General features: G+C 38.5%; 1 protein-coding gene across 3 annotated transcripts in view; it reads left to right on the top strand.

Moving 5' to 3' along the window:
• The window catches only part of CCDC50 (coiled-coil domain containing 50), a 69,952-nt gene that overhangs the window by 29,385 nt on the left and 16,678 nt on the right, over positions 1–23,889 (top strand). For 2 of the 3 annotated variants that reach the window (XM_045903152.3, XM_045903153.3), the window contains exons 3-6: positions 323–449; positions 5,668–5,758; positions 14,562–14,679; positions 19,144–19,671. In XM_045903152.3, coding sequence (XP_045759108.1) covers positions 323–449; positions 5,668–5,758; positions 14,562–14,679; positions 19,144–19,671 — 864 coding nt within the window. The remainder of the gene's footprint in view (positions 1–322; positions 450–5,667; positions 5,759–14,561; positions 14,680–19,143; positions 19,672–23,889) is intronic. The other variant, XM_064581433.1, reaches the window with a different exon arrangement.

Below are 23,889 nucleotides of genomic sequence, written 5' to 3'. Positions count from 1 at the left end.
AAGAGAGTGTCAACTGTGGAGCAGGAGGAGCCTTGGCCTTGGCCTTGGAGTATTTGTGTGGAAGACCTGGTACTATCACTGTTTGCCATGTGACCAAGGGCAAATTACTTAACCTTTCTGATCCTCACTTTTATTAATGGAAAGATAAGAAGAGTAATTCCTCTGCTGCCTGTTAATATAGCATTATTGAGAGCATACAGTGAAGTTGTGGATGTGAAGCTCTTTTTAATGGAAAAGCTCTTCTTCAGTTATTGTGAGGCATAGGATTAATAAACCCAAAAAACACAGCATTGTCATTCCTCTCTTCAATCTTTCTTTCCAGTCGAGCATCATTTGGCATCGAACATTCAGCGGAACCGTTTGGTCCAACATGATCTCCAGGTGGCTAAGCAGCTTCAGGAAGAAGATCTGAAAGCTCAGGCTCAGCTCCAGAAGCGCTACAAAGACCTGTGAGGATTTGGGGTGTGGGAGGGAGTCATGCTGGGACTGGTTTTCTCTGTGGAGTCAGCAACCAGGGCAGGGAAGAAGACTCTGTGTCTGTCCCTCTCATGCCTTTCACTATTAGATTATAAATCCTGTTGTGGCTATCCCATAGTTTTCTTTGATTTGAAAATTTTTGTTCACTGATGGAACACTTTCTAAGTTTTGGGACATGTGGATTCTAGTATGAACTCTTAACACTTTTAACTGTATGACTTTGAGGCATTTGGTCCACCTCTCTGAGTCTATATTCCTTCCCTATAGCATTTGGAAAATAATCTCTGTCCTTTTTGCCTCATAGGTTGTTTGGGGGAGTCCAGTGAAATACTGGCTATCAAAGAACGTTATGAGTTGTATTGGATTCCTTTCCTCTTTCCTGGTGGTGTTTGCTGCTCTTATTTTCCTTGAACCTCTTGCTTTTCAGGGAGAGGCAGAATCTTCTGGAAAGCTCTGAATTACACCCTCAGTTCTTTTTATAACTTCTGCAACTAACAAAAGTTCTTTCTCAGTCTTCTCTTAATAGGTTAGAAAAATGGAAAGATCACATCTAAAGTCTCTTCCAGCACAATGACTTTTTTTTTTTTTTTAATGTGCTTTGAAAGCTCACAAATTGCATTACTTGAGAGTGGCCCCTATCCCTAAATCTCAGATGGTGGATTTTATCACAAGGTATTGTTTGGAGGAGGAAAGGGTAAAGGAAGAAGTGAAGGGACTCTTAATTTACTGTAGTTCATGTTCAAAGAAACAGGAAAACCTATCATTTTTGCTGTTTTGAGGAACGGTTTGTCTTTGTTTTATTACTCATAGAGAGAATTTTAGTCATCATTTTGTTCAGCTTCCTTAGTTTGGAAATAAACACTCTCACTGACTCTTGCTCTGCCTGTTACCATGAAAGGCACTGGAGACCTCAGATAGGAATAAAATGTAGCCACTGCCTTTAAGGGCCTCAGAATAAAACTCTGAGCATTGTAAATCTACAGATACCTGCACAAGCCACAGGGAAGAATTGGAGAATATGTTTCATGCCCATGAAGAGGGGAGAGACTGGAAAAACCATCCCAATGCAGACAGTACAATTAATCTGAACCTTGATGGTTAATTAGAAGTGTGTAGTCGTAGCTGGGGAAAAAGATTCTAGTCAGAGGAAGTAAAAGGGAAGATAGGAGGTAAAAGAACCTGGAATCTCATGGTAGCTACACGAAGTTTAGTCTTGCTGGACTGCAGGGTGTGAATAAGGGCATGGTAGGGGATGAGGCCAGAAAAGTAGACAAAAGCTGGGCCAAAAAGTTACATAAGTTATATTTTTAGGAATTTAGATTTTGTAGATTTTATATTATAAACAGCAGAGAACCTGTTAGGGTTTTCATTTTGGGGCCTTCTCTGGGGGCTGGATCATTGAAGGATTGTGGGGGCAGCTGTTAAGCAGTGGTCAGATGAAAAGATGGCGAGGCTTGATTTGAGGGTAATGGCAATAGAATTAGAAGAGAGATTTGACGCGCCTTTGTGTGGCTCAGTCGGTTAAGCGACTGACTCTTGATTTCAGCTCAGGCCCGGATCCCAGGGTCATGAGATCGAACCCCACGTTGGGGTCCATGCGTAGGGCAGAGTCTGTTTGGGACTCTCTCTCCCTCTGCCCTTCCCCCCTGCTCTCTCGCTCTCTCTCTAAAATAAATAAATAAATCTTTAAAAAAAGAAAAAAAGAAAGAGACTCGAGATGTGTGGAGCTTCAGGGTCATAACCAGAGGGAAAGTCAGAGCCAGAGCTAGAATAATATTCTAGAGTTCTCAGTTATTGCCCTTTACAGGATTCACAATGCTTTACTCTGAAGGGCAGTTCTGAGGCTGGCGCAGAGGTTTAAGATCCTAAATTAGGGTAATGATCGTATAAAGAGATTATTCAGAGATTATCGAGATAAAACACTAAATATAAATGAGGATTCCGACAGTGATGGATTATAGGTCTTAAATTAGAGGAGAGCCAGGTATTACATTTCTCCTTGGGACTTCAGGGTTTTAGAGGTATTTAGAGCTGAAATAAGTAAGTTAGAAAGGAAGTTTTTCTGATTTTCACACCCTGGTAATTTTGACGTTTGCACATCAGTGGATGAATGAAATGCTGTAAATATTAATGACCTGGAACGTCTCACTCCGTCTGCATCCTGGGGCCCCTGTCCAATGTCAGGTTTGCCAGTTGTTGACTACTCCTTTCTCACTTGATTTTTCTTCCTCAGAATTCTGTATAATTGGCTGAGTGTACTGGACCTGGTCCTTCATGGAAGTATGATTTGAAGTTATTAAGCTCAGCTTAAATCTCACTTCTTTAATTTTTTTTTATTATTTTTAAAAAATTATTTAAATTCAATTTAGTTAACATATAGTGTATTATTAATTTCAGGGGTAGAATTTAGTGATTCATCAATTGCATATAACACCCAGGGCTCATTACATCAAGTGCCCTCCTTAATGTCCATCCCCAAGTTACCCCATCCCCACACCCCCCTCCCCTCCAGCAACCCTCAGTTTGTTTCCTAGAGTTAAGAGTCCCCTATGGTTTGCCTCCCTTCCTTCCTTCCTCCCTTCCTCCCTCCCTCCCTCCCTCCTTCCCTCCCTCCCTCTCTTCCTTCCTTCCTTTCTTTCTTTTCTTTCTTTCTTTTTTCTTTTTTTATAAACATATAATGTATTATTTGTTTCAGGGGTACAGGTCTGTGATTCATTAGTCTGACACAATTCACAGTGCTCACCATAGCACATACCCTCCCCAATGTCTATCACCCAGCCACCCCATCCCTCCCACCCCCCACCACTCCAGCAACACTCAGTCTGTTTCTTGAGATTCAGAGTCTCTTATGGTTTGTCTCCCTCTCTGGTTTCGTCTTGTTTCATTTTTCCCTCCCTTCCCCTATGATCCTCTGTCTTGTTTCTCAAATTCCTCATATCAGTGAGATCATATGATACTTGTCTTTCTCTGATTGACTTATTTCGCTTAGCATAATACCCTCTAGTTCCATCCACGTCGTTGCAAATGGCAAGATATAATTCCTTTTGATGGCTGCATAATATTCCATTGTATATATATATATATACCACATCTTCTTTATCCATTCATCTGTCCATGGACATCTGGGCTCTTTCCATATTTTGACTGTTGTTTATACTAGGAAGTACATCTATGTCACTTTTGACCTTTAACATTTGATTTGGACTTGTCTTCTCTGCTGAGCTTCTGCTTTCTTCCCATCTGTTATCATCTGCATATAATTAATAGTTGCTAACTCCTGTACAGATTTTACATGAGTTTGGGAGATCCGAGTAGAGAAGTCTTTGAAAACTAAGACCATGATTTTGTATATGATTCTTAATTGTTAGAAGTGAGTAAATGAAAAGACGATGTATAAATAAAAATTGTTCTGAGTAGATTTTCAGTTCTTTGGTTTGAGTGGTTAAGAATCCGAAAATATTAGACCTATAAGATGAAGTCGTTAAGTCCACATACTTTTATAGCTGGTAAATTGCCCACGAGAGGGCACAGCTTTCTGGCTGTCAGTGACAGGACCAGAAATCAAGTCTGCAGCCACCTTCTGCAGTGGTTTTCCTGTTGATTCTGAGGATCTTGCCACCCCTTACTTGTGCTGTCTTACTTTCTCTTCCTTCCTTTCTGTCTTGTGTGTGCATAACACATGTGTACACACCTGCGTGTACACACACATCTTCCACCTACACCTCTTTCCAAGCATGTTGAAAGTGACCCATTTCCATATAGAATAATGAGAATAATTTTTATCCTTTCAGTTTTGTCAGAATAGAGTATATGGGTTTTAATTCCTTAATTGCAGTTAGGATTATTGCCCCTACAGCACTTTTGAATTACAAAATGTTGTTTGTTAAACATGGAGTATACCACCAAGACTGAGATTCACTGAGTATTTTTTTTTTTTTTTTTTTTTAAGTAGACTCCACACCCAGCATGGAGCCCAACGCAGGGCTTGAACTCAGGACCCTGAGATCAAGACCTGAGTTGAGATCAAGAGTCGGACACTTAACTGACTGAGCCACCGAGGCACCCCTACTGAATATTTTAAGTTCACTTGGCAGGGGGACAGTGAGAAGATATATTTGTTTAGGAAACAGACCGCATCCATAAGTCACAAATGTAATTTTATTCCATCATCTTTTTAAATAGTAAACTCTATGCATGTTTCTGCTCTTCATTCTTAGCTAACAATTTTATGTAAAGGTTGGTCTCCAGAGCTATTGCATTCGGGAGTTTTGGGCTGTCCGTCGACTTTTCTTGAAACCTGAAGCCAAAAGACATGTGCACTTGTAGCCACCTCTGAGAGATCCAAATCCTATTTTGTGTTTGAATTGCTGTTTTAAGGATCTGTTTCTTCCACCAAAATCATTCTCTTGTTTCTTCCACCAAAAAGTATTGTGAGCCTCTGAGTGCAGAATGAAGATTTCCTTATGTTTGTATCCTCAGTGTTGAGCATAGTGGCTGGACCACAGCAGCTGTTATTTAAATCTTTGTTGAATGCATAAATGCCCAAACAAAACAAACTGTGCTGGCCACAGTATTACATTTGATTTTCTTAGGGGCCTGAGTATTAAGAAAACTGGCATCATCCAGAGAGGTATCTGTTGGGAACTGAAGCTGGGGAGGAATTTAAGTATTAGTGAAACTGAAAAATACATCTAATTTAAAAATTTATAGAAATCACTTTAAAGTCATACCAGCACCTCTAAGTGACCACAGTGACATTTAGTGAACTCTCTCCCAATTTTTTTCTGTGTACTCCATATCTATATTTCGATATTTGTGGACATTAATCTCATAGTTGATGTCTCCTTTGCATATTCTTGAGAAAACATGCCTCTCTGTAGAGTGGCCCCAGTATGATGAGGTGATTCAGTAGGGTAGAAAAAGCATGGGACTTTCCATTGTAGTGTCTGGGGATTGGATTCTGGTTCTACCACTTATTTTCTCTGTGATCTTAGAGAAATGGTTTCACTACTCTGGGCCCCAGATTTTTTATCTGTAAGATGTGATAATATCAACCTCTTTGCATCACTCTTGTGAGGATTAAGTGAGATAAAAAATGTGCTATGGGCTCATAGTGAGTATCCAGTAAATTGTGTTATATTTATAGAAAAATCATTCCTTATTTATACTATTTTCACTTTTGTTTTTTAGTGAACAACAAGACTGTGAAATTGCTCAGGAAATCCAGGAGAAGCTGGCTATTGAGGCAGAGAGACGACGCATTCAGGAGAAGAAGGATGAGGTACAACCTAAATAACGCCCCTCCTCCCCAGCACAGAGGAAGGGCTGCTTTCAGTATTCACGGGCTCAGGGTAGGGTTCCCGGAAGGGCAGCAGAGCTCTTGTCTTTGGGGGTGCATAGTCCAAGTATTGCCTTCCATGGACCACCTTTTATTGCCCCTTGATAACCTAAGTGAAATCTTAAAAAATGACGGTAATTCAACATAAGGTGTGAATTAGTTTCCTAGGACTGCTTTAACAAATCACCAGAAACTTGATGGCTTAAGACAGCAGGAATATATTCTCTCACGGTTCTGGAGGCCAGAAATCCAAAATCAGGGTTTTGGTGGGACCCTGCTACCTTCTGGGAAAGATGCTTCTTTGCCTCTCCCTACCTTCTGGTGGCTCCTGATAGTCATTGGCATTCCTTGGCGTGTCACTGCATCCCTTCCGTTTCTGCCTCTCTTGTCACATGGCCTTCTTCTTGTATCTTTGCGTCCTCTTCTTGTAAGGGAACCAGTCATTGGATTGAGGACCGGCCCTAGTCTAGTATGACTTTCTCTTAACTTATTACATCTGTGAAGACCCTATTTCTGAATAAGGTCCTATTCTGAGGTACTTGGTAAAAATGAATTCTTAGGGGACACTCTTCAACCCAATACAGGCTGTATGTCTGTGGGTTATTCCTACAGTCTTAAGAGAGAGCAGACGGGAGTGTAGGCTGAACAAGAGTCAGGGGGTGTCATTGTGAGAAGCCAGGAGCCACCGTTGCTCTTACTCTTCGTTGTTCGTGGCTTCACTCTCCTGTGGGTGCTGCCTCAAAGAACTAACTCATTTGTTTGATTCTGTAGGTATTTTTAAATTGTATTGTTTTTAAAGCTGAAAATGACTAAAAGTAGCAATAGCGTTTTGTTGGTAAGAGGACTTGAATTTGCAGTTAAATATTACTTGCCTTTGTGTTGGACTTTTAGCATTTTTTACAAACAGTTCTTGTTCAGTTTGTATTGATTCTGTGTCTGCCTTGCTGTTCTTGGCCACAGATTAAGGTTATATTTAGGAAGAAAATGATTTATAATTTTAATAATAGAATGACCATATGATTTATTGTATGTGTACTCAAATACTTTTCTGGGTTAAAGGGGGTGCTATTAATAATTACATAAACTGGGCCTGTCCTGGGTACCAGCACACGTGGTCACCCTATTAAATAGGTGGGATGAGGGCCATCAGTAAACTAGCCTGGATATATTGCTGCTCCCACAGAGCCATCCTTGTTCCTGTAAGACTCCTTGTTCTATGCCAGGTGAGCATGAGACACCTGGTATGTGTGTATTTAGCTGTGTCTTTAAGAAACAAACCATGATTTTGTGATAATCAGAACTGCAAGTAAGAATTAGGGGTTGCTTTTTAGCCTTCCTGTTATCAACACAGGAACTCTTTCTTACTACAGGATGTGTTGCCTCTCTGTAGTCAATACTTTGCTTTGGGGATGGAACTGGGAACTGAAAGAAGTGATTATATTTTCTAAACAGGAAAGCTTCTATCTTAAAAATAACAGAGTAATGAAGTTGGCTTCTTATAAATGCTACTGGTGTCCTGTGATTTTTTTTTTCCCCCCATTCAGGAAAAATAGGAAAGAAAGAGAAACCAAAACACTTTATTTAGGCATGTAGAATCTAAACAGCAATCACAAGAAATAGTCTCATGGTAATACTAGATAAAGTAAGCAGTTTAGTGATTAACTCTTTTTCAAATGAACTAATTAAGACTTGAAGAATCAGTGACTAGTCCCCAGCTATAATAAGATGCCAGAGAAATGTCTGTATAGTTCAGGTCCCCTGACTGACTGCTTCTGAGACAGATGTCCTATGACACAACAGAAAACATGTAAACTTTGGAGTTAGAACGCTCTGGATTTGAATCTTAGCTCTTTAACTTTTAGCTGTGACTTTCAGAATCTCACTTAACCATGTAGAACCTCAGGTTCCAAATTGGAAAAGCCATGATAATTGTACATATCCTGGAGGGCTGTTGTGAGGTTTAAGTGAGATCATGTATGTAAGGCCTCTGGGACATACTAAGTTAATAATTTCTCTTTCTTTTTTACTTTCTTGCCAGTCGTTTCCACACCACTAGGCCCTTTATAACAGCGCTGATTTCTCTTATAGAAAGAGATGTGTGCTAAATTAGAAAGGGGGAAATAAACAGGCTTAAGTGTATTCCAGTCTGGTGTGATCTGAGCAATCCTCAAGCATTTCCTTGCCTTTGCTAGCCTCCCAGCTCGCTTGCCTTCCAGTACTGTTTGACCTGCTCTGATGGCCCCATTCCCCAGTGCAGTGGAGAGATTAAAGGAGAAATCCAGTTGGGGGAGATTTTGTGAGACTAGCCTTAAAAACTCCATTCAGACTCTTTGATTTTCCAGCTGATGCCTTAGATTAGAAGATGCCTACCATGCCGAGATATTCTCTTATCAATAGATAGGACTCTTGGGCGCCTGGGTGGCTCAGTTGGTTAAGCGACTGCCTTCGGCTCAGGTCATGATCCTGGAGTCCCAGGATCGAGTCCCGCATCGGGCTCCCTGCTCGGCAGGGAGTCTGCTTCTCCCTCTGACCCTCCCCCCTCTCATGCTCTCTCTCTCTCATTCTCTCTCTTAAATAAATAAATAAAATCTTTAAAAAAAAATAGATAGGACTCTTAGTTGACTGGTATGTTACTAATATTAAGTGAACAAAATTTGAGTAATAAAGCTTGTCATTGAAGGATGTATGATAATGCCTATTTGTTTATTTTAGTCCCTGTGCCTCACAGAGGAGACTGAGACTGAGATGAGATAATAGTGGAAGTTTTTCTGGCCAGCTCTTAAAAAAACATTGCCTGTTACTCATGAACTGTCCTAATTCTTTTTTAAAAATGTTTCTCTGGGGGCGCCTGGGTGGCTCAGTTGGTTAAGCGACTGCCTTCAGCTCAGGTCATGATCCTGGAGTCCCTGGATCGAGTCCTGCATCGGGCTCCCTGCTCGGCAGGGAGCCTGCTTCTCCCTCTGACCTTCCCCCCTCTCATGTGCTCTCTCTCTCTCATTCTCTCTGTCTCAAATAAATAAATAAAATCTTTAAAAAAAATTTTTTTTTCTCTGTCTATGCTCTTCTATTTCCTTGTAGAGTCTGCTTAGCTAGTAAGTTCTTACTGAACAGCAGGGCTATGGAAAATTCCTCTCTGATCACCCACATCTCATTTTCAGAGATTTTTGGGGTCAACTCTCTTCAGTAGTTTATAACCCCCAAACAACCAGATGTAGAATCCAAGGCCTCTTTTCCCTTGGGGCAGAGTATTTTTCCTGAACAACATTGTACATGAGAAGTTATACAACTCTGTGTGGGTGAATTACCATTTCTGGCTTTGTTATGCTGTAATTTTATTGTGCTTTTTAACAGAGCATAGATGTAAGGAAAGTAGCATTTCCATGCAGGGAGACAGATGTAGAAAAGTTTTTTTTTTTTTTTTTTTTTTTTTTTTTTAAAAAAGCAAGGAAGGGAAGAAAGAAAGAAAGGTCTTCAATATTCTTATCAGATTGTAGCCTCCCCTCTCCTGCTTCTCCCCTACTTTCCCCCTTCTCTTTCTTTTTTATTTTTTTCTCCCATCCTTCCTCCCTTCCTCCCTCCCTTCCTTCCTTTCCCCCTCCCTTCCTTCCTTTCCCCCTTTCTTCCTTTTTTTTTTTTAAACTTTTTTACGTAGTGTGACTATGGTTAGTTGCATTGCTCTCTAGGCCCCTGTTGAAGCAGGGTTATAGCCTTTGGGAATACTGGACTGTATGAGTTTGTAACTAAGAAAAGTGGGCTAATCCCATTGGGATCATTCTCTTGGGTTATAGCATAAGCATTTGTCATTGTTTCGTAAAGCTAAGGAATGTGTGTTTAGTTGATTGAAGTTATTTTTAAATAAAACTCTTAAGCATATGTGTGTGTGTTTGTGTATGTGTGTGTGAATATCTATAGATACACATGTGTCTTTTGAACCTAGATCCAAATATATGTGAATGTGCAACTATTTTAGCGCAAAACTTTTTTTTTTTTTTTTGCTTAAGTAAACAGCATGACCATGTTATGAAAGATCTGTGGCACTAGTCCAACAGTTTGAAGCCATTTATAATATGAACTGTTCAGGGATAGACTTAGTAACCAGTTTACATTAAAAATTAATCTAGTGTGAACCATGGTACTTTTTCATAACATTCTTAAAGTGATTAGAATTTCATGTTCTAAAAGAATATTTATGTAAGTTGGTAATATTTAGAGCATAGCTCAAATAACAGTACATTTTAGCTACAAAAAAAAAAAAAGATGCCCTATGTTTTGGCACTTTAAAAATAAGATTATACATATATGGCCAGAAAGGGGGCATGAGTAGAAGGTTTTTGGTTGAGAAAATTCTCCTCTCTTCTTATCTTGGTCATAAGGATGTTTTTACATCCATAGAATTGGTATGTTGTTTTCTGGTCTTACACCCTCTGAAGATTATACCGGTTATGAGTTCCCTACTGAATTAGATGTTAATTGCTAGTTGATAAAGAAATGTAGCAATCTAATGGAGTGGCTTTCTTTTTTTTTTTTTTTTCTTTCCAATAGTCATTTGACAATCACATTGTTAGATTTCCTTGATTGTTTTTATGCCAAAGATTTCCTCATTTTGAAACCTACTACCATTGAGGAATAGAAGTGGAAACTTTCAGGGAAAAGTAACCCTGATATAAAATCATATAAACCAAAAAATAGCCTAAGGAATCCAATATAATAGTTTAGTAATTTTTTAAAAATTTTATTTATTTATTTGAGAGAGAGAGTATGAGCAGGGGGGAGGGGCAGAAAGGAAGGAGAGAGAGAACCCCAAGCCGTCTTCCCAGTGAGTGTGGAACCTGGTGCGGGGCTCAATCCCAGGACCCTGAGATCATGACCTGAGCTGAAATCAAGAGTTGGACACTGAACCCCCTGAGCCCCGGTGGTTTCCTAATTTGTCATCTACTTGGGAAAGATGTTTTAGGCTCCTCTGGGCTCTGCTGCACCTTGTTTGTGATATTGCCTCTCTTAGAACACTCACCTTTGCATGTCTTAAATTACACTAATCATTTTGCTTCTAAAACTTAATAGGTAAGAACTTTGAGAATATTGGCCATATATCCTGTTTCTCTATAGGTCTGTAGGAAAATGTTTGGCTTATTGAAGGCAATCAGTAAAACTATGTTTTTATTAAAATGACTTTTTTTCTAGCATCTAGAGATCCTTAACTGTGTTCTGTCCTGTGCTCACAGTTTCACATTTTCAAGATTTGGATACAATGGTGAATTTTCATTCCAATAAGTGTATTTACCAGAAAGTCTTCTAATTATGGAGTTTTTTTGTGTTTTGTGTTTTTTGTTTTTTGTTTTTTTACACATGAGCCCACAGTAAGCCTACCTGATTAATATGATTAATTAAAAAATAATTGAAAATGACTTCAGAAGGGCTTATGAGTTCTTTTAGGTTTGTTTTCTCAAGTTCTGTTTTGTGAAACAGTAATTCCATAAGGTTTATACTTTTTATGTAAAAAGCTTCTTTCTCAAAATAAATTTGAGTATATTTAGGTTATAGGAAGATAACAGGTTTCTTTTACCAAAGTTTTAAAGTAGGCTAATGTGCTTTTTTTTTTTTTTTTTAAGATTTTATTTATTTATTTGAGAGAGAGAGAATGAGAGAGAGCACATGAGACGGGGGAGGGTCAGAGGGAGAAGCAGACTCCCTGCCGAGCAGGGAGCCCGATGCGGGACTCGATCCAGGGACTCCAGGATCATGACCTGAGCTGAAGGCAGTCGCTCAACCAACTGAGCCACCCAAGCGCCCGCTAATGTGCATTTTAAAGAGTTAGATGTAATACATGCTTTCCACTGAGTGCCTTGTGTTTTTTGGAGAACCTTTAGAGACTGGGGTTCTCAGGAACAGAGCTTTGGAAATGCTGTTCTAGACTAACCTTTAACAGGAAAGAAGCTGAGGAGGACCAGGGAGGTTGTTTATGTCGCGGGTGACTAAGCTGCACATAGCACCGTGACTAATTGCCATCTTCAGTTTGTTTCAGGGGAGGTTCTATCTCCTGACATCACCTCCCTGAAGGCAGTGCATAGTAATACTGGAGAGGGGGGAGGGGAACGCACTTGGGCCATGCCTCAGCTCTTAACACAGCAGTCCCTTGTCAGTGACGCCCTGATCCTTTCCCTCATAGGCCTTGGCAGCCTATCCTCTCACCCAGAAAAGAGCTGAGAGCTTAAGAGAGCAACAGGTGTGGGTGCTAAGGTGCATAACTGTTACTTTCCTTGATGAAAAGCACTTTCTTTGACTAGCTAATGCCCAGTCAAAAAGCGGCATCATCCTTGTTTCTTTCCTGGTTCTTCACACAGAGAACACGGCTTTTTATTGTGTATTCATTAGGACAAAATTCACTAGCAGAAAAGCAAGTATAAGGTCTCTAAAGCATAGTTTAATTTCATAATTTCTGCGGGCAGTTGGACCTGGTAGTTTTCCTTTATATTTTTACTCCATTACGGCAAGGGAAATTTCTTGTTTCCTATAAAGCAAACCATTTGTAGTATTAGGTTCTTAGTAAACATGACGGCAACTCAGGGAAATTTTGCATTTTCTTCCTATTCTGCAATAAGAAGTATAGGGATTTGGAAAACTCTTCTATAATAATACTAGCTTTGGGAGAACAAGTTATCTGTCTCTTGAACTGATTGATATATTACTTTTTTTTTTAAGATTTTTATTTATTTATTTATTTGAGAGAGAGAATGAGATAGAGAGAGCATGAGAGGGGGGAAGGTCAGAAGGAGAAGCAGACTCCTGCTGAGCAGGGAGCCCGATGCGGGACTCGATCCTGGGACTCCAGGATCATGACCTGAGCCGAAGGCAGTCACTTAACCAACTGAGCCACCCAGGCGCCCCGATTGATATATTACTTTATAAGACATCAAATATGATGGACCTGGCACAGGGGCTATACCTGGTAACAGGTTTATTAAAATGATGCATTAGGGAATCAAGACGTTTGACTTTAAGATTGATTGGTAATGTATGTGTATAAATCGATGTGTGTGTGTGTGTGTATATAATATGTAGATATAGATATGTACATATATCTATAGATATGTATGTATGTGTGTGTATATACATGTCCATATATAGAGAGATGATTGAGTAGTTGATTGGTAGAAAGGTATGTATATCTTTCACAAAAATTTATGAGAAGCTTCCAGCATAGAAATCAGTTAAAGATATTATATTAATAGTATATTCGTAAGTTTAAATTTAGATATTCATTTAACATAAGGTCGGATTTGTAAGGCCATTTTGGTGAACATTAAAAGCTGAGTGTGTGGATAATCATTGCTGATTTACCTGGCTACGGCATCCATCATGTTTCTACACTGACATGAAAGTAATTGATTCATTCAGATGAATTATCTTTGAAGTTTGCCTTCCAGTCTTAGTATATTCTTCATTTGACTTATTTGGAAAATTGCAAAAGGGAGAGTAGTAATGAATTCTTGCTTCAAAATTTATATCAACATCTAAGCACTTCATGTATTCCTTATTATAAATATAAAGTAAGCACCTCAAACTACCTATGATTGTTATTTTTCACCAGGGAGTGCTGTTGCATATTTGTTTGGTCTTTAAGAATCTGGTGACACCTAGGGACCGTCTTTCCCAAAAAGTGTACATGGAACAAAGTTTATGTGCTGCTTTGTGGGTCTTTCATAGAAATAAGCTTCAGAGTCAGAACACTGTTACTCTCTAGCTCAAACCTTTAGTAACCCTTGATCCCTTACACTGTGGACTCCAGACTTGTTGAGATTATGTAAGGAGTGCCTGTGATCCAGTCTCAGACTGTTCTTCTAGCCTCATCTTTCTCTGTAACACCCCACCTCCTGTGTTCTAATGGACTGTTGGTTGTTGCCCATTAAAACATTCATGTTTTTTCTGAGGTTGTTCTCCCTCCTTACTTTGCCTATTGGAATCCAGTTCAAAACCTAACGCAAATGCAAAGACTTGCACTAATTAACTTAAGCAGAAATAAGACTTGCCTCTTTTATACTCACATTGACATTTTTACCCTCTTATTGAGGCATTTATGATTTAATGGTATTGTAGTTATTTGCACATACCTTTGTTTTCATACAATGATGGTAATCTTTTGGGGGGCAGGATCAGAATGTTACTCATCACTCAATAACTGCTAAAAACTTGCCTGGAGATGAAGCAAGGGGGAGACAGAAATAATACTGTTTTCTCTTTTTTCAGTTAAGACAATGGTACTCTAATGCAAAGCTAAATCAAGGATCAGCTGAAGAATTCTTTTATAAAGTTTTAAAATTAAATTATACACACTATTTATAAAGTTGCATAGATTACTGCACTCTTCTCCATCCAGACTTACTGAATCATCAGCTTGGAAAAAGGGCCCACAAATAAGTATTTTAGAAATTCTGTTGTATAGCCAGCTTTAGGAATACTAGGTTTGTAGGTCTCCAGATTGAATTAAATTTAAATTTCAATTAAAAAAAAAAAAGCCTTTCTTGTTCATCTGGATCATGTGCCACTCCTGTTGAGCAGTTATGTATGGCATTTGAATAGCATGAGCTTAATGCCAGAAAGTCTGGAAAGCTATGGACAGAGCCCACAAAAGCTTGGCAATGGAATATCAAACCACTGACTTGTAGGGCTACTGGATGGAATCTGTTCCATTGTAAAAGATTTGTTCATTTTCTGGTAATATTGATTAGCATTCTCTTTGTACTTGCAGGACATAGCTCGCCTTTTGCAAGAAAAGGAGTTACAGGAAGAGAAAAAACGAAAGAAACACTTTCCAGAGCCCTCTGGATCCAGTGCTTATGGAGATAGTTACTATTATGAAAATGGAGGTAACAATGGCTACGTTATGATTTACTCTGCCCTTAGACTCAACCATAAGACACCCCTTTAAATTTGTCTGTAAAGTGACCTCAGGGCCCATGTGGATTTGTGGCCAAATACTCCCTGAATCTAATGAATTCATCTGTTCCTTAGTTGAACGACCAGAGCTATTTTTATGGCTCTTAAAACAACCGTGGTTTTGTAAGATTTGACATGCATTCTGTTGTGCTGTAGCCACTTGGAATGCTGTACTACATTCTAAGCACATAAACTGGGGTGTAGAAAATGGGGATGAGTCTCTGGGCTTGATCTTTCTCAAGGAGTCTGGGCAGAATGTCCGAAGCCGCAGAGTGCCACTAATAATGAAGATGGTACATCATGCATCAGTTGGGTAACAAAGCTTCTTTCCATGCCTCTTGTGTTTCAAACATAGGCCAATGAGAATGTGTGCTGATGACAAAATTAAATTCAAAGATACTGTGTTCATTATTTGTCCTTGATGCTTCCTTGCTGTTTGATTGCCATACAGAAAAATTCCTGAGGGAGAGAAGTCCCTTCCGAATTTCTCTTCTCTCGTGTCTGCTTTTGCAGTGTGGTGGTGGTGATGGCATTGTCGTGGCAATTGTGGTGCCGGTGATTCTTTATCTTAAAAGTGTGTTGGGAAATGAGTATTTGCAAGTATTGGTCCATCTCTTTTAAAGATCTGTCAAAGGAAAGACATTTCTTACCTAGTATCAGTGTTTATTGTAGTTCGGCTTGGAGACCAGACTTAGGATAACAAGTAAGTAAAACCTAAAGCATCTTCTAGAGAGTAAAGATACTAAGGTCAGTGATTCCCAAGGCCCTTGTGAGCTAATTATCAATTACTTCTCTATAATTTCATTGGAAAAAGGAAGTAGGTATTTGTCTTTGACGAGGAGAATGAAAGGGATGCACATGTAGATGTTAGGATTATTATAGTTGAGTACAATCTTGCCCAGTCACGCTCTTAAATTTGTTGTTATCGGTAGAGCTCGGCTCTATTGCAGTTAATAAGCAGGTTGATTCTCTATTTATTGTTTGTGCTCTTCTTCCATATGTTAAATGCTCAGCTCTTTTTTGAAAGACATTTTCCTTATGCTGGTATTCCTAATGAAATCATGTATTACATCATTTAAAAAGAAAAAAAAATATTGCCATATATTTCTGTGCTAGACACCAGAAGGTAAAGAGTTTATTCTTGAGCTTTAATTAAAAGCTTAGAAATGTGCTCTGGTAGTTTTCATTTGTTTTTATTTTTATTTCTGCTCTGGAATCATGTTCACTGCAAATAAAAGCAGCTGTTTAAAACTATAAAGTCTATAAAAACATTAGGATGGCAAGTAATTAAGTATACTAAAGTATTAATTTGGCCTTCCTCTATTAAAACCTTTGACTGATTTCAATCAGGGCTCAAATCTGGTTGTTTTAACCAGAGTGATGTCATCCTCTAGGGCAGGAGACTATGTTAAGAATTCGGTTTTTCAGGGACACCTTAAAGTAAAAAAAAAGAAAATCGTGAAGTTGTGACCTCCTGAGCATATGCATATAAATATTAGAATTCCTCTTCAGTTGTGTTGTTGTTGAGAGTTTATAGATTGCTGAACATGTGTGATCCTCATTCATTTGCCTTTGAGTCAGACCAAGTTCCATAGAAACCACATTATAATTCAGCTCATATGCAGTGGTCTTTTCCCAACACATAGGGATATTATTTAATTGCGCTTCTCTATCTTTATGTATACTATGATTTTTGCCTTAATTACATAATAATTAAAGTAGATCATTATAGAAATGGTTTTCTTTTTCGCTTTTATTTTACTTAAGCTTAAATCTTAAAAATGATCATTTATAGATTTTCTACAAATTTGAAATTATCTAAAACATATGTCAGATTTATATCAGCTGAAAAGGTATGTCTTGTTCCTTTGCGAATCCATGTTTTTCTTTCAAAGCCATACCTGTATCATAGGTGTATTAGTAATTTTTTTTAAGTCATGGTCTTTGGAGTTATAAGACCTTAGTTCAAGTTCCATGCCTTCCTTAGAATAACTGTAGTGTTGGGAAGTTATCTACTGTAAACACACTAACCTTTTTCTCATCTATAAAATGGAGATTTTAAAAATACATCCTTCACGTGGATGTTGAGAAGGTCAAATAATGTAATTTTGGTGAGGACTTAAACTCTAAAGTACTGTTGTTTATGCATATATCAGTATTATGTATATAACAGTATCTTGCATATCTATGCAAAAATCATCTTATTCTGAAAGACAAACATGGAAGCACACAGATAAAATGTGTACATATATGTATGTGTGCATATAAATATATATGCATTGGCTATAAGTAAGTTAATTATATTTGCCAAATAACTTGGTCCCAAGAAACATACAAGTCTCAGTCCTTTAACTGGATAGGGTTTCAAAGGATTCAAACAGATTCCCCAACCCAAGTCTTTTCTTTCCCAGGTTTAAAGATACCACAAATGAACTAGACGGCATATATTTTTTCCTGTCAACTCTGTGAAAATATAGTGCCAGCTCTGTGCTAATTCTTGGAGCACTTCTACTTACTAAAGTAGAAGTACTAATATCAGTTAACTTTTTAGAAAGAATTAAAAGCAACAACAAAACAATCATAGCCTCACATATCCATGTCAGAAATAAAAGCCCTTCTTGTTTTTTGGGGGGCAGGAAGGCAGACTTCATTCATGCAGCTCTCTGTGAAACACTGGTATTAACACTAAACCATAGTTCCCCAGATGTGGTCATCGTTTAAGTAGCGAGTCAGTAGTATATTAATAATTCACAGCAGGGCGCCTGGGTGGCTCAGTCGTTAAGCGTCTGCCTTCGGCTTAGGTCATGATCCCAGGGTCCTGGGATCGAGTCCCACATCGGGCTCCCTGCTCCTTGGGAGCCTGCTTCTCCCTCTGCCTCTCTCTCTCTGTCTCTCATGAATAAATAAATAAAATCTTAAAAAAAAAAATTTAAAAAAAAATAAAAAAAATAATTCACAGCAGTAGTCAATTGATTCTTTCTCAATTGTTAAGATATACTTAAAATAATAGTTTGGTAAAAGAATAGATACTTCTCTGTCATAGAGAATAATTGTTCTGTTTCACTTTTATGTAAAAAATAAATTTAATAAATTCTGCAGATAATTTTGTAAACTTTTTAGAAGACAGATTTTAGTTTAGATGTCATCTTTGAAGCAGATTTCCGTTTCTTCTGGAAAGCTCGAGAGGAAACAATTTGAAGTTTTTGAGAACCCTTATGGCATCAGTGATACATTTAGCACGTATCTCCTCTTCCTCTGTTCCTTTATTCGATTAACAATAACAAACTTAAAAAAAATGAAACAAAACCCCTAAAAATTAAGAAAATGTATAGTTCATTATTTCCTCTGTATCCCATCAAATTGGGGTAGCTCTTGCAAATGCAGTTCAGCTAGTGGGTAATTTCAACAGGGAATGTATCTTAGCTAACTTAGCCGTTTTCTGTGGAATGAGGATGTCTTTTTATTACAGAATGTACTTAGAAAATGTTAAAATAAATATGCCTTGCAAAGTGCACAGTAACATCCTTCCTTTGTTTTCATAGTATGCTCCTGCCTCAATGAGACCTAACAAAAGCACCACTCTGTGTGCTATTTTGTGTTACATTGAGGGACTTGTATAGTTAGCACACTCTGTATTTTTCTACAAAGGGTACAGTATCATTTTTTGGAATGAATGTCAGGGTGGAAGTGACTCCTCTTCCCGTATTCTGTTATGGCATCCCTTTTTAATTTTTTCCTCTGCGGAAGTTAAGGAAGTTTGGGAGCAGAGTTATCTAAAGATAACAGAGTCATTTACTCAAAATTCTCTATTCCGTCCTTTTCCACATTGAACTGCATGGCAGGAGAGAGTGGGGAAATACTAAAATCTGGGTCATTTCTCCAAACTAAATGGAAATTAGCAACATTCTGATAGAGATTTATTGTCATTTCCAATAAGAATATTTGAAAGCCTCTTCCTGGAAAACTTAGTTATCACCAGGCTTAGTTGTTCTCTGTTTTTAAGACTCCCTCACCCCCTATTTTCTCCCTAAAGTAGTTCCAAATTGGTGTTATAAGTAGAATTTAACATTTAATGGCTGTGGGTTTTGTTATTGGCAAATATTAAAGTATTGTATTAACTCCCTGGTCATAATCAAGCTCTTCCTTCAGATACATTTCATATAATTTTATTTTAGTCTTTTACGTTTTTGACTGGGTACCCAGAATCCTTCATGTATCCACAGACTGTTCCAATAAATGCCTGTCCCCTCTTTTCAGTTTGTTAAGTGGAAAAAGTAGTCTTCTCCATTTTAAAATACATTAAACTTGGGCCCCATCTTTCCTGTATAGTGAGTTCATACTCTCATTAAGTTAACCTGCATTTCTATTTTTCACATCCCTGCACTTCCACTCAGACCAGCCACAGTCAAGGAGGGCAAGGGAATTGGGTTCTGGAGTCTCAAGGTCATGTAGACTCCAAAGTGATGGAAACCATGTGAAGCAAAGGAACAAGAAACCCAAACATCCAATGGAGAACTTGGAAGAACTAGAAGATCATTGTTCATCAGGGAGATTTCTCTCATCCTATAGCTTGGGCAAAGTGAGGGCCAACTCCCAAATTGACACTGAGCAGCGTGAAAGGAAACGGTCTGATCATGAGAGACTTCGGAGACCTCCGCTTCCCAAGATCAGTGGTGAGGTGTTTCTGAGCACTGGATTTGATGATGGGGAGGCTAACAGTATCCATCGAACTTGGAATTGGGAAAAACAGTCCAGACACCAAGACCAACTTTCACCCAAGTCTTCACAGAAAGCAGGGCTTCATTGCAAGGAAGCTGTATATGGGAGGGACCATGGGCAAGGTGAGCACAGAGAAAGGAGACACAGGCCCAGGACTCCTCCCTTCTCAGAGAGTGAGGAACAGCTCCAGCTCCGTGACACAGGTAATGAAGGACAGTCACCTTGAAAGTCCTGGTATCATGTATATGCATACAAGCAAATGTATTTAATAAGCATCTTAAGCAACCTATTCTTTCTCTCTAGTTTGTACTCATGGCTTTAAAATGAATCCTGGAGCTAAATATTATAAAAGGTATCTACTTAATAACAAGTTTATACTAAGAGGAAAAATATTAGTACCTTTTTCCTGCTGCCTTCTAAGAAAATACACCAATGCCTTACAAGGTCTTTTAGCCCCAGATTGCAGTGGAGGTGCCCACCCCAGCTACAGTTCTTCATGTGCCAAGACCGTATACCAGAGAATCAGATACCAAATCAAAGCTCCTGAATTTCGGGTTGTAAGTCAGATGTGTTGACACTGCCTTCATAATATTTACCTAACTAGAAAACCAACAAGGCTGGAAATACTAGCTTCTCTTGGTCTCATCCTTCCCATTTGTAAAGTGAGAGATTGAATAGGCAGTCTCTTATAACAGCATATTTCTAATTGTGGGCCTTAGGCTATTTTTGTCAGAATCAGGTGGGCTGTTTCCTAAAGAGGCAGCTTTCTGGATCTCATATGATCGTTTCTGTAGTTGCTCCTGGTGATTTGGACTTGTTTTAGACTTTAGAAGCTGTAACCATCTTCGACTCTAAGGCTGCAGTTGGTGTTCTGAAATGTCAGCATCGGGTATGTTCTTGGCATTTGTTTGCAAGGAGGTGAATGTTAGACTTGAGCCTCAAATTTCTGGCATCTTTGAGGTTTAACTCTGACATCCTTCATTGACACAGTAATGGTTCTCTCTGTTCTTACCTGGAAACTGCTGTGGTGATGTTTTCCTTGTGGCTCTACCACTCACTGTAAGTCGTAAATAGACCATAATCCTCTCCCTGGTTCTATTTTACTCTTCCTGAAGTTTTACAGAGACACAAGGGTTACTGGGGAGTACCATGGAGGCATCTGTTCTTACTTTCTTCCTTATCACTGCCCAGCCAACCTCTACTTCTGGGTCTGGAACTGGCTTCTGTGTTGCAGATTCAGGTTGATTCAGTTGGTTTCTTCTATCATGTTATCTCTGCCTTTGATGTTAGTCATTTAAGTTATTAAAAGACTTGGTCATAAAGAAAATGAAACGAGTTCAGCAACCATATTGAGTATCTGCTGAAAATATTCCTGCCTCGGGCTTTATGTTTGGGGATAAATGCTTGGATCTGAGCCTCAGGGGCATAAGTCAAACCAGAAAGTAGAATGAATGTAAACAAACAATTGCAAATTAGATATACTTTGAACAAAGAGCTATGTGGGAGTAGAGGAGGCAGTGATATAATCTATCTATAGTAAGTTATACTATCTATACCCAAATACAGAAAGACATGTTGGAGTCCTAACATGGGGGAGGATTGCTCCTACCTCTACATTCCTGATTCTGTGATTCTGACTTTTTAAGTGTGCTCTGAGGGCCGGTTAATCTTTATGGCTTTTAGTTATACTTGAGGCTTTCTTAAACAGGCTTAGGAAGGGTAAAACTAATATGAAATGAAACACTGATTCACAACCCTCCTACTGGAATTGTGGGTAAACTCCCTCTTCCCTGCACTCCCCACAAGTAGTTTAGAAAACACTGTGGCTAGGCAGGTACCAAAATGTAGCTGCTAATCTGTCATTTTGTATTCAACTTTACAAATTTTACCTTCCTAGAGACCTGAGGCATTTGATTTTGTGACCCCCTAGAATAGAAGATTACTGGCAATCTTAAAATGCAATTATTAAATACTGGTGTTTATTCTTGTTTTTGTAAAAGCACAGTTTAACTTAAAGTTGTTAGCATAGGCCAAGGTTTTATTTAAGTTAGTAATGAACAAACTAGCAGGGTGACAAAGAGCTAGTTCTCACAATTTGCATAGTCAGTTGAAAAAGGAATGCAAAATACAATTGCTAAATTAAATATAAGATTAGTTAACTTTCTAAAGGTCAGTAAAACCCTGTCTCCTTGAGGGTAACTTTTCTAATGAGCTATTAAATCATAACAGCTTATTACTTCCTGCAGGTTAACTTCTAGCCTCTCAGGGCCATAAAACATTTGTACCCTTCTGCTGTGACATTCCCCAAGCTTCAGACTGGCTTATTGAAAAAATATTCTTGCATGATATCCAAGAATCTATCAGTCCTCATTTTACCTTATCCCAAGTTTGGGATAGATGTGTCTTCAATATTAGTACTTGCTTATTGTGTGAGAATTTAAAGGTAAGCTTTATTTGTGTTTGTTGGGGGAGGTTCTTGTGTCCTTAAACTGGAGAATGATGAACAAAAGAGACAAGCAAGGATTAGATTAAGAATTGAATGTGCAGGGGCGCCTGGGTGGCTCAGTCGGTTTAGTGTCCAACTCTTGATTTCGGCTCCAGTCATGATCTTAGGATCATGAGATCGAGTCCCCTGCCGGGCTCTGTGCTGAGTGTGGAGCCTGCTTAGGATTCTCTCTCCCCCCTTCTCTCTGTCTCTAAAAGAAAAAATAGAAGAATTGAATGTGCAGCCGTTAAGTATGGCTGCCCTGATCTTTTTTTTTAAAGATTTTATTTATTTATTTGAAAGAGAAAGAGCAAGAGAGCAGGGTGGGGGACAGAGGGAGAAGCCGACTCCCCACTGAGCAGGGAGCCCGACTTGGGGCTCGATCCCTGGGATCATGACCTGAGCTGAAGGCAGCCGCTTAAACCAACTGAGCCACCCAGGTGGCCCTCACCTGATCTTCTGAAAGCTAGTTTTTGGATTGTTTAGGCTATTGAGATAAGAGCAGCCATTCTATTAATTTCCTTTAATTAACTGTACTTTAAAAATTTTTAAGCATCTCTGTTTTCTATAATGTACAGCCTTCCAATGTAGTATCTGAAGTTCTTCTTACATACTTACACGAGCTCTTTTTACCTCTGGTACAGCGCATACTGCATTTAGTGAGCAGTCCTGCCAGAAATCTAATATTGAGATTTTCTGCTTGTGAGACATGTAAATTCCAGTGATGTATCAATAGTTCAAATAAACTGTTTCCCCACTAGATATTTGGGACTTAGAGAGTATTACCTCAAATACTTACTCATTAACTATGCATTCATTCATTCATGCATTCATTCATTTATATTGAGGTATAGTTAACATACTATATTAATTTCATGTATACAGCGTAATGATTCAATATTTGTGTATGTTGCAAAATGTGTCACAGTAAATCTAGTTAACATCATATACAGGTACAAATTTTTTTCTTGTGATGAGAACTTTTAAGATGTACTCTCCTAACAATTTTCAAATATGCAGTACATTATTATTATCTATAGTTACCATGCTTATTTATTTATAACTGGAAGTTTGTACCTTTTGACCCCCTTGACCCATTTTGCCCACTCCTTACCCTCTGCCTCTGGCAACTGTCAGTCTCTTCTATGTATCTATGAGTGCTTTTCTTTTTTTATTTTCTTTTTTCATGATTCTCTATATAAGTGAGGTAGTAAGGTATTTGTTTCTCTCTAGCTGACTTAGTTCACTTAGCATAATGCCATCAGGGTCCTTCCATGTTGTTGCAAATGACAAGATGCCCTTTTTTATAACTGAATGATATTCCATTGTGTGTATAACATCTTCTTTATCCATTCATATGTTGATGGACCCTTAGGTTGTTCCCAGGACTTAGCTTTTGTAAATAATGCTGCAGTGAGCATGGGGGTACGTATATCTTTTTGAGTTAGTGTTTTTGTTCCTTTCAGAAAAATACCCAAAAGTGGAATTGCCGGATCACATGGTAGTCCTATTTTTAATTTTCTGAGGAACCTCCGTACTGTTTTCCACAGTGGCTGTTTCAATTTATATTCCCACCAACAGTGCACAAGGGTTCCCTTTTCTCCACATCTTCCCCAACACTCATTATTTCTTGTCTTTTTGATAATAGTCATTCTAACAGGTGCAAAGCGATACTTCATTGTGGTTTTGATTTGCATTTCCCTGATGATTAGTGATGTGGAGCACCTTTTTGTGTACCTGTTGGCCATCTGTATGTCTTCTTTGGAAAAATACTTATTCAGAACGTCTGCCCATTTTTAAATCAGATTGTTTTTTGCTATTGAGTTGTATGAGTTCTTTATATATTTTGGATATTAACCTCTTATCAAATTTGTAAATATTTTCTCCCATTCCATAGGTTGTATTTTCCTTTTGTTAATGGTTTCCTTTGCTGGGT

The sequence above is a fragment of the Mirounga angustirostris genome, unplaced genomic scaffold (genome assembly GCF_029215605.1).
Source record: "Mirounga angustirostris isolate CCGP_5_RB_7025 unplaced genomic scaffold, mMirAng1.0.hap1 SCAF_1, whole genome shotgun sequence".
NCBI lineage: Eukaryota > Metazoa > Chordata > Mammalia > Carnivora > Phocidae > Mirounga > Mirounga angustirostris.
This window is presented reverse-complemented; position numbering and strand designations above follow the sequence as displayed.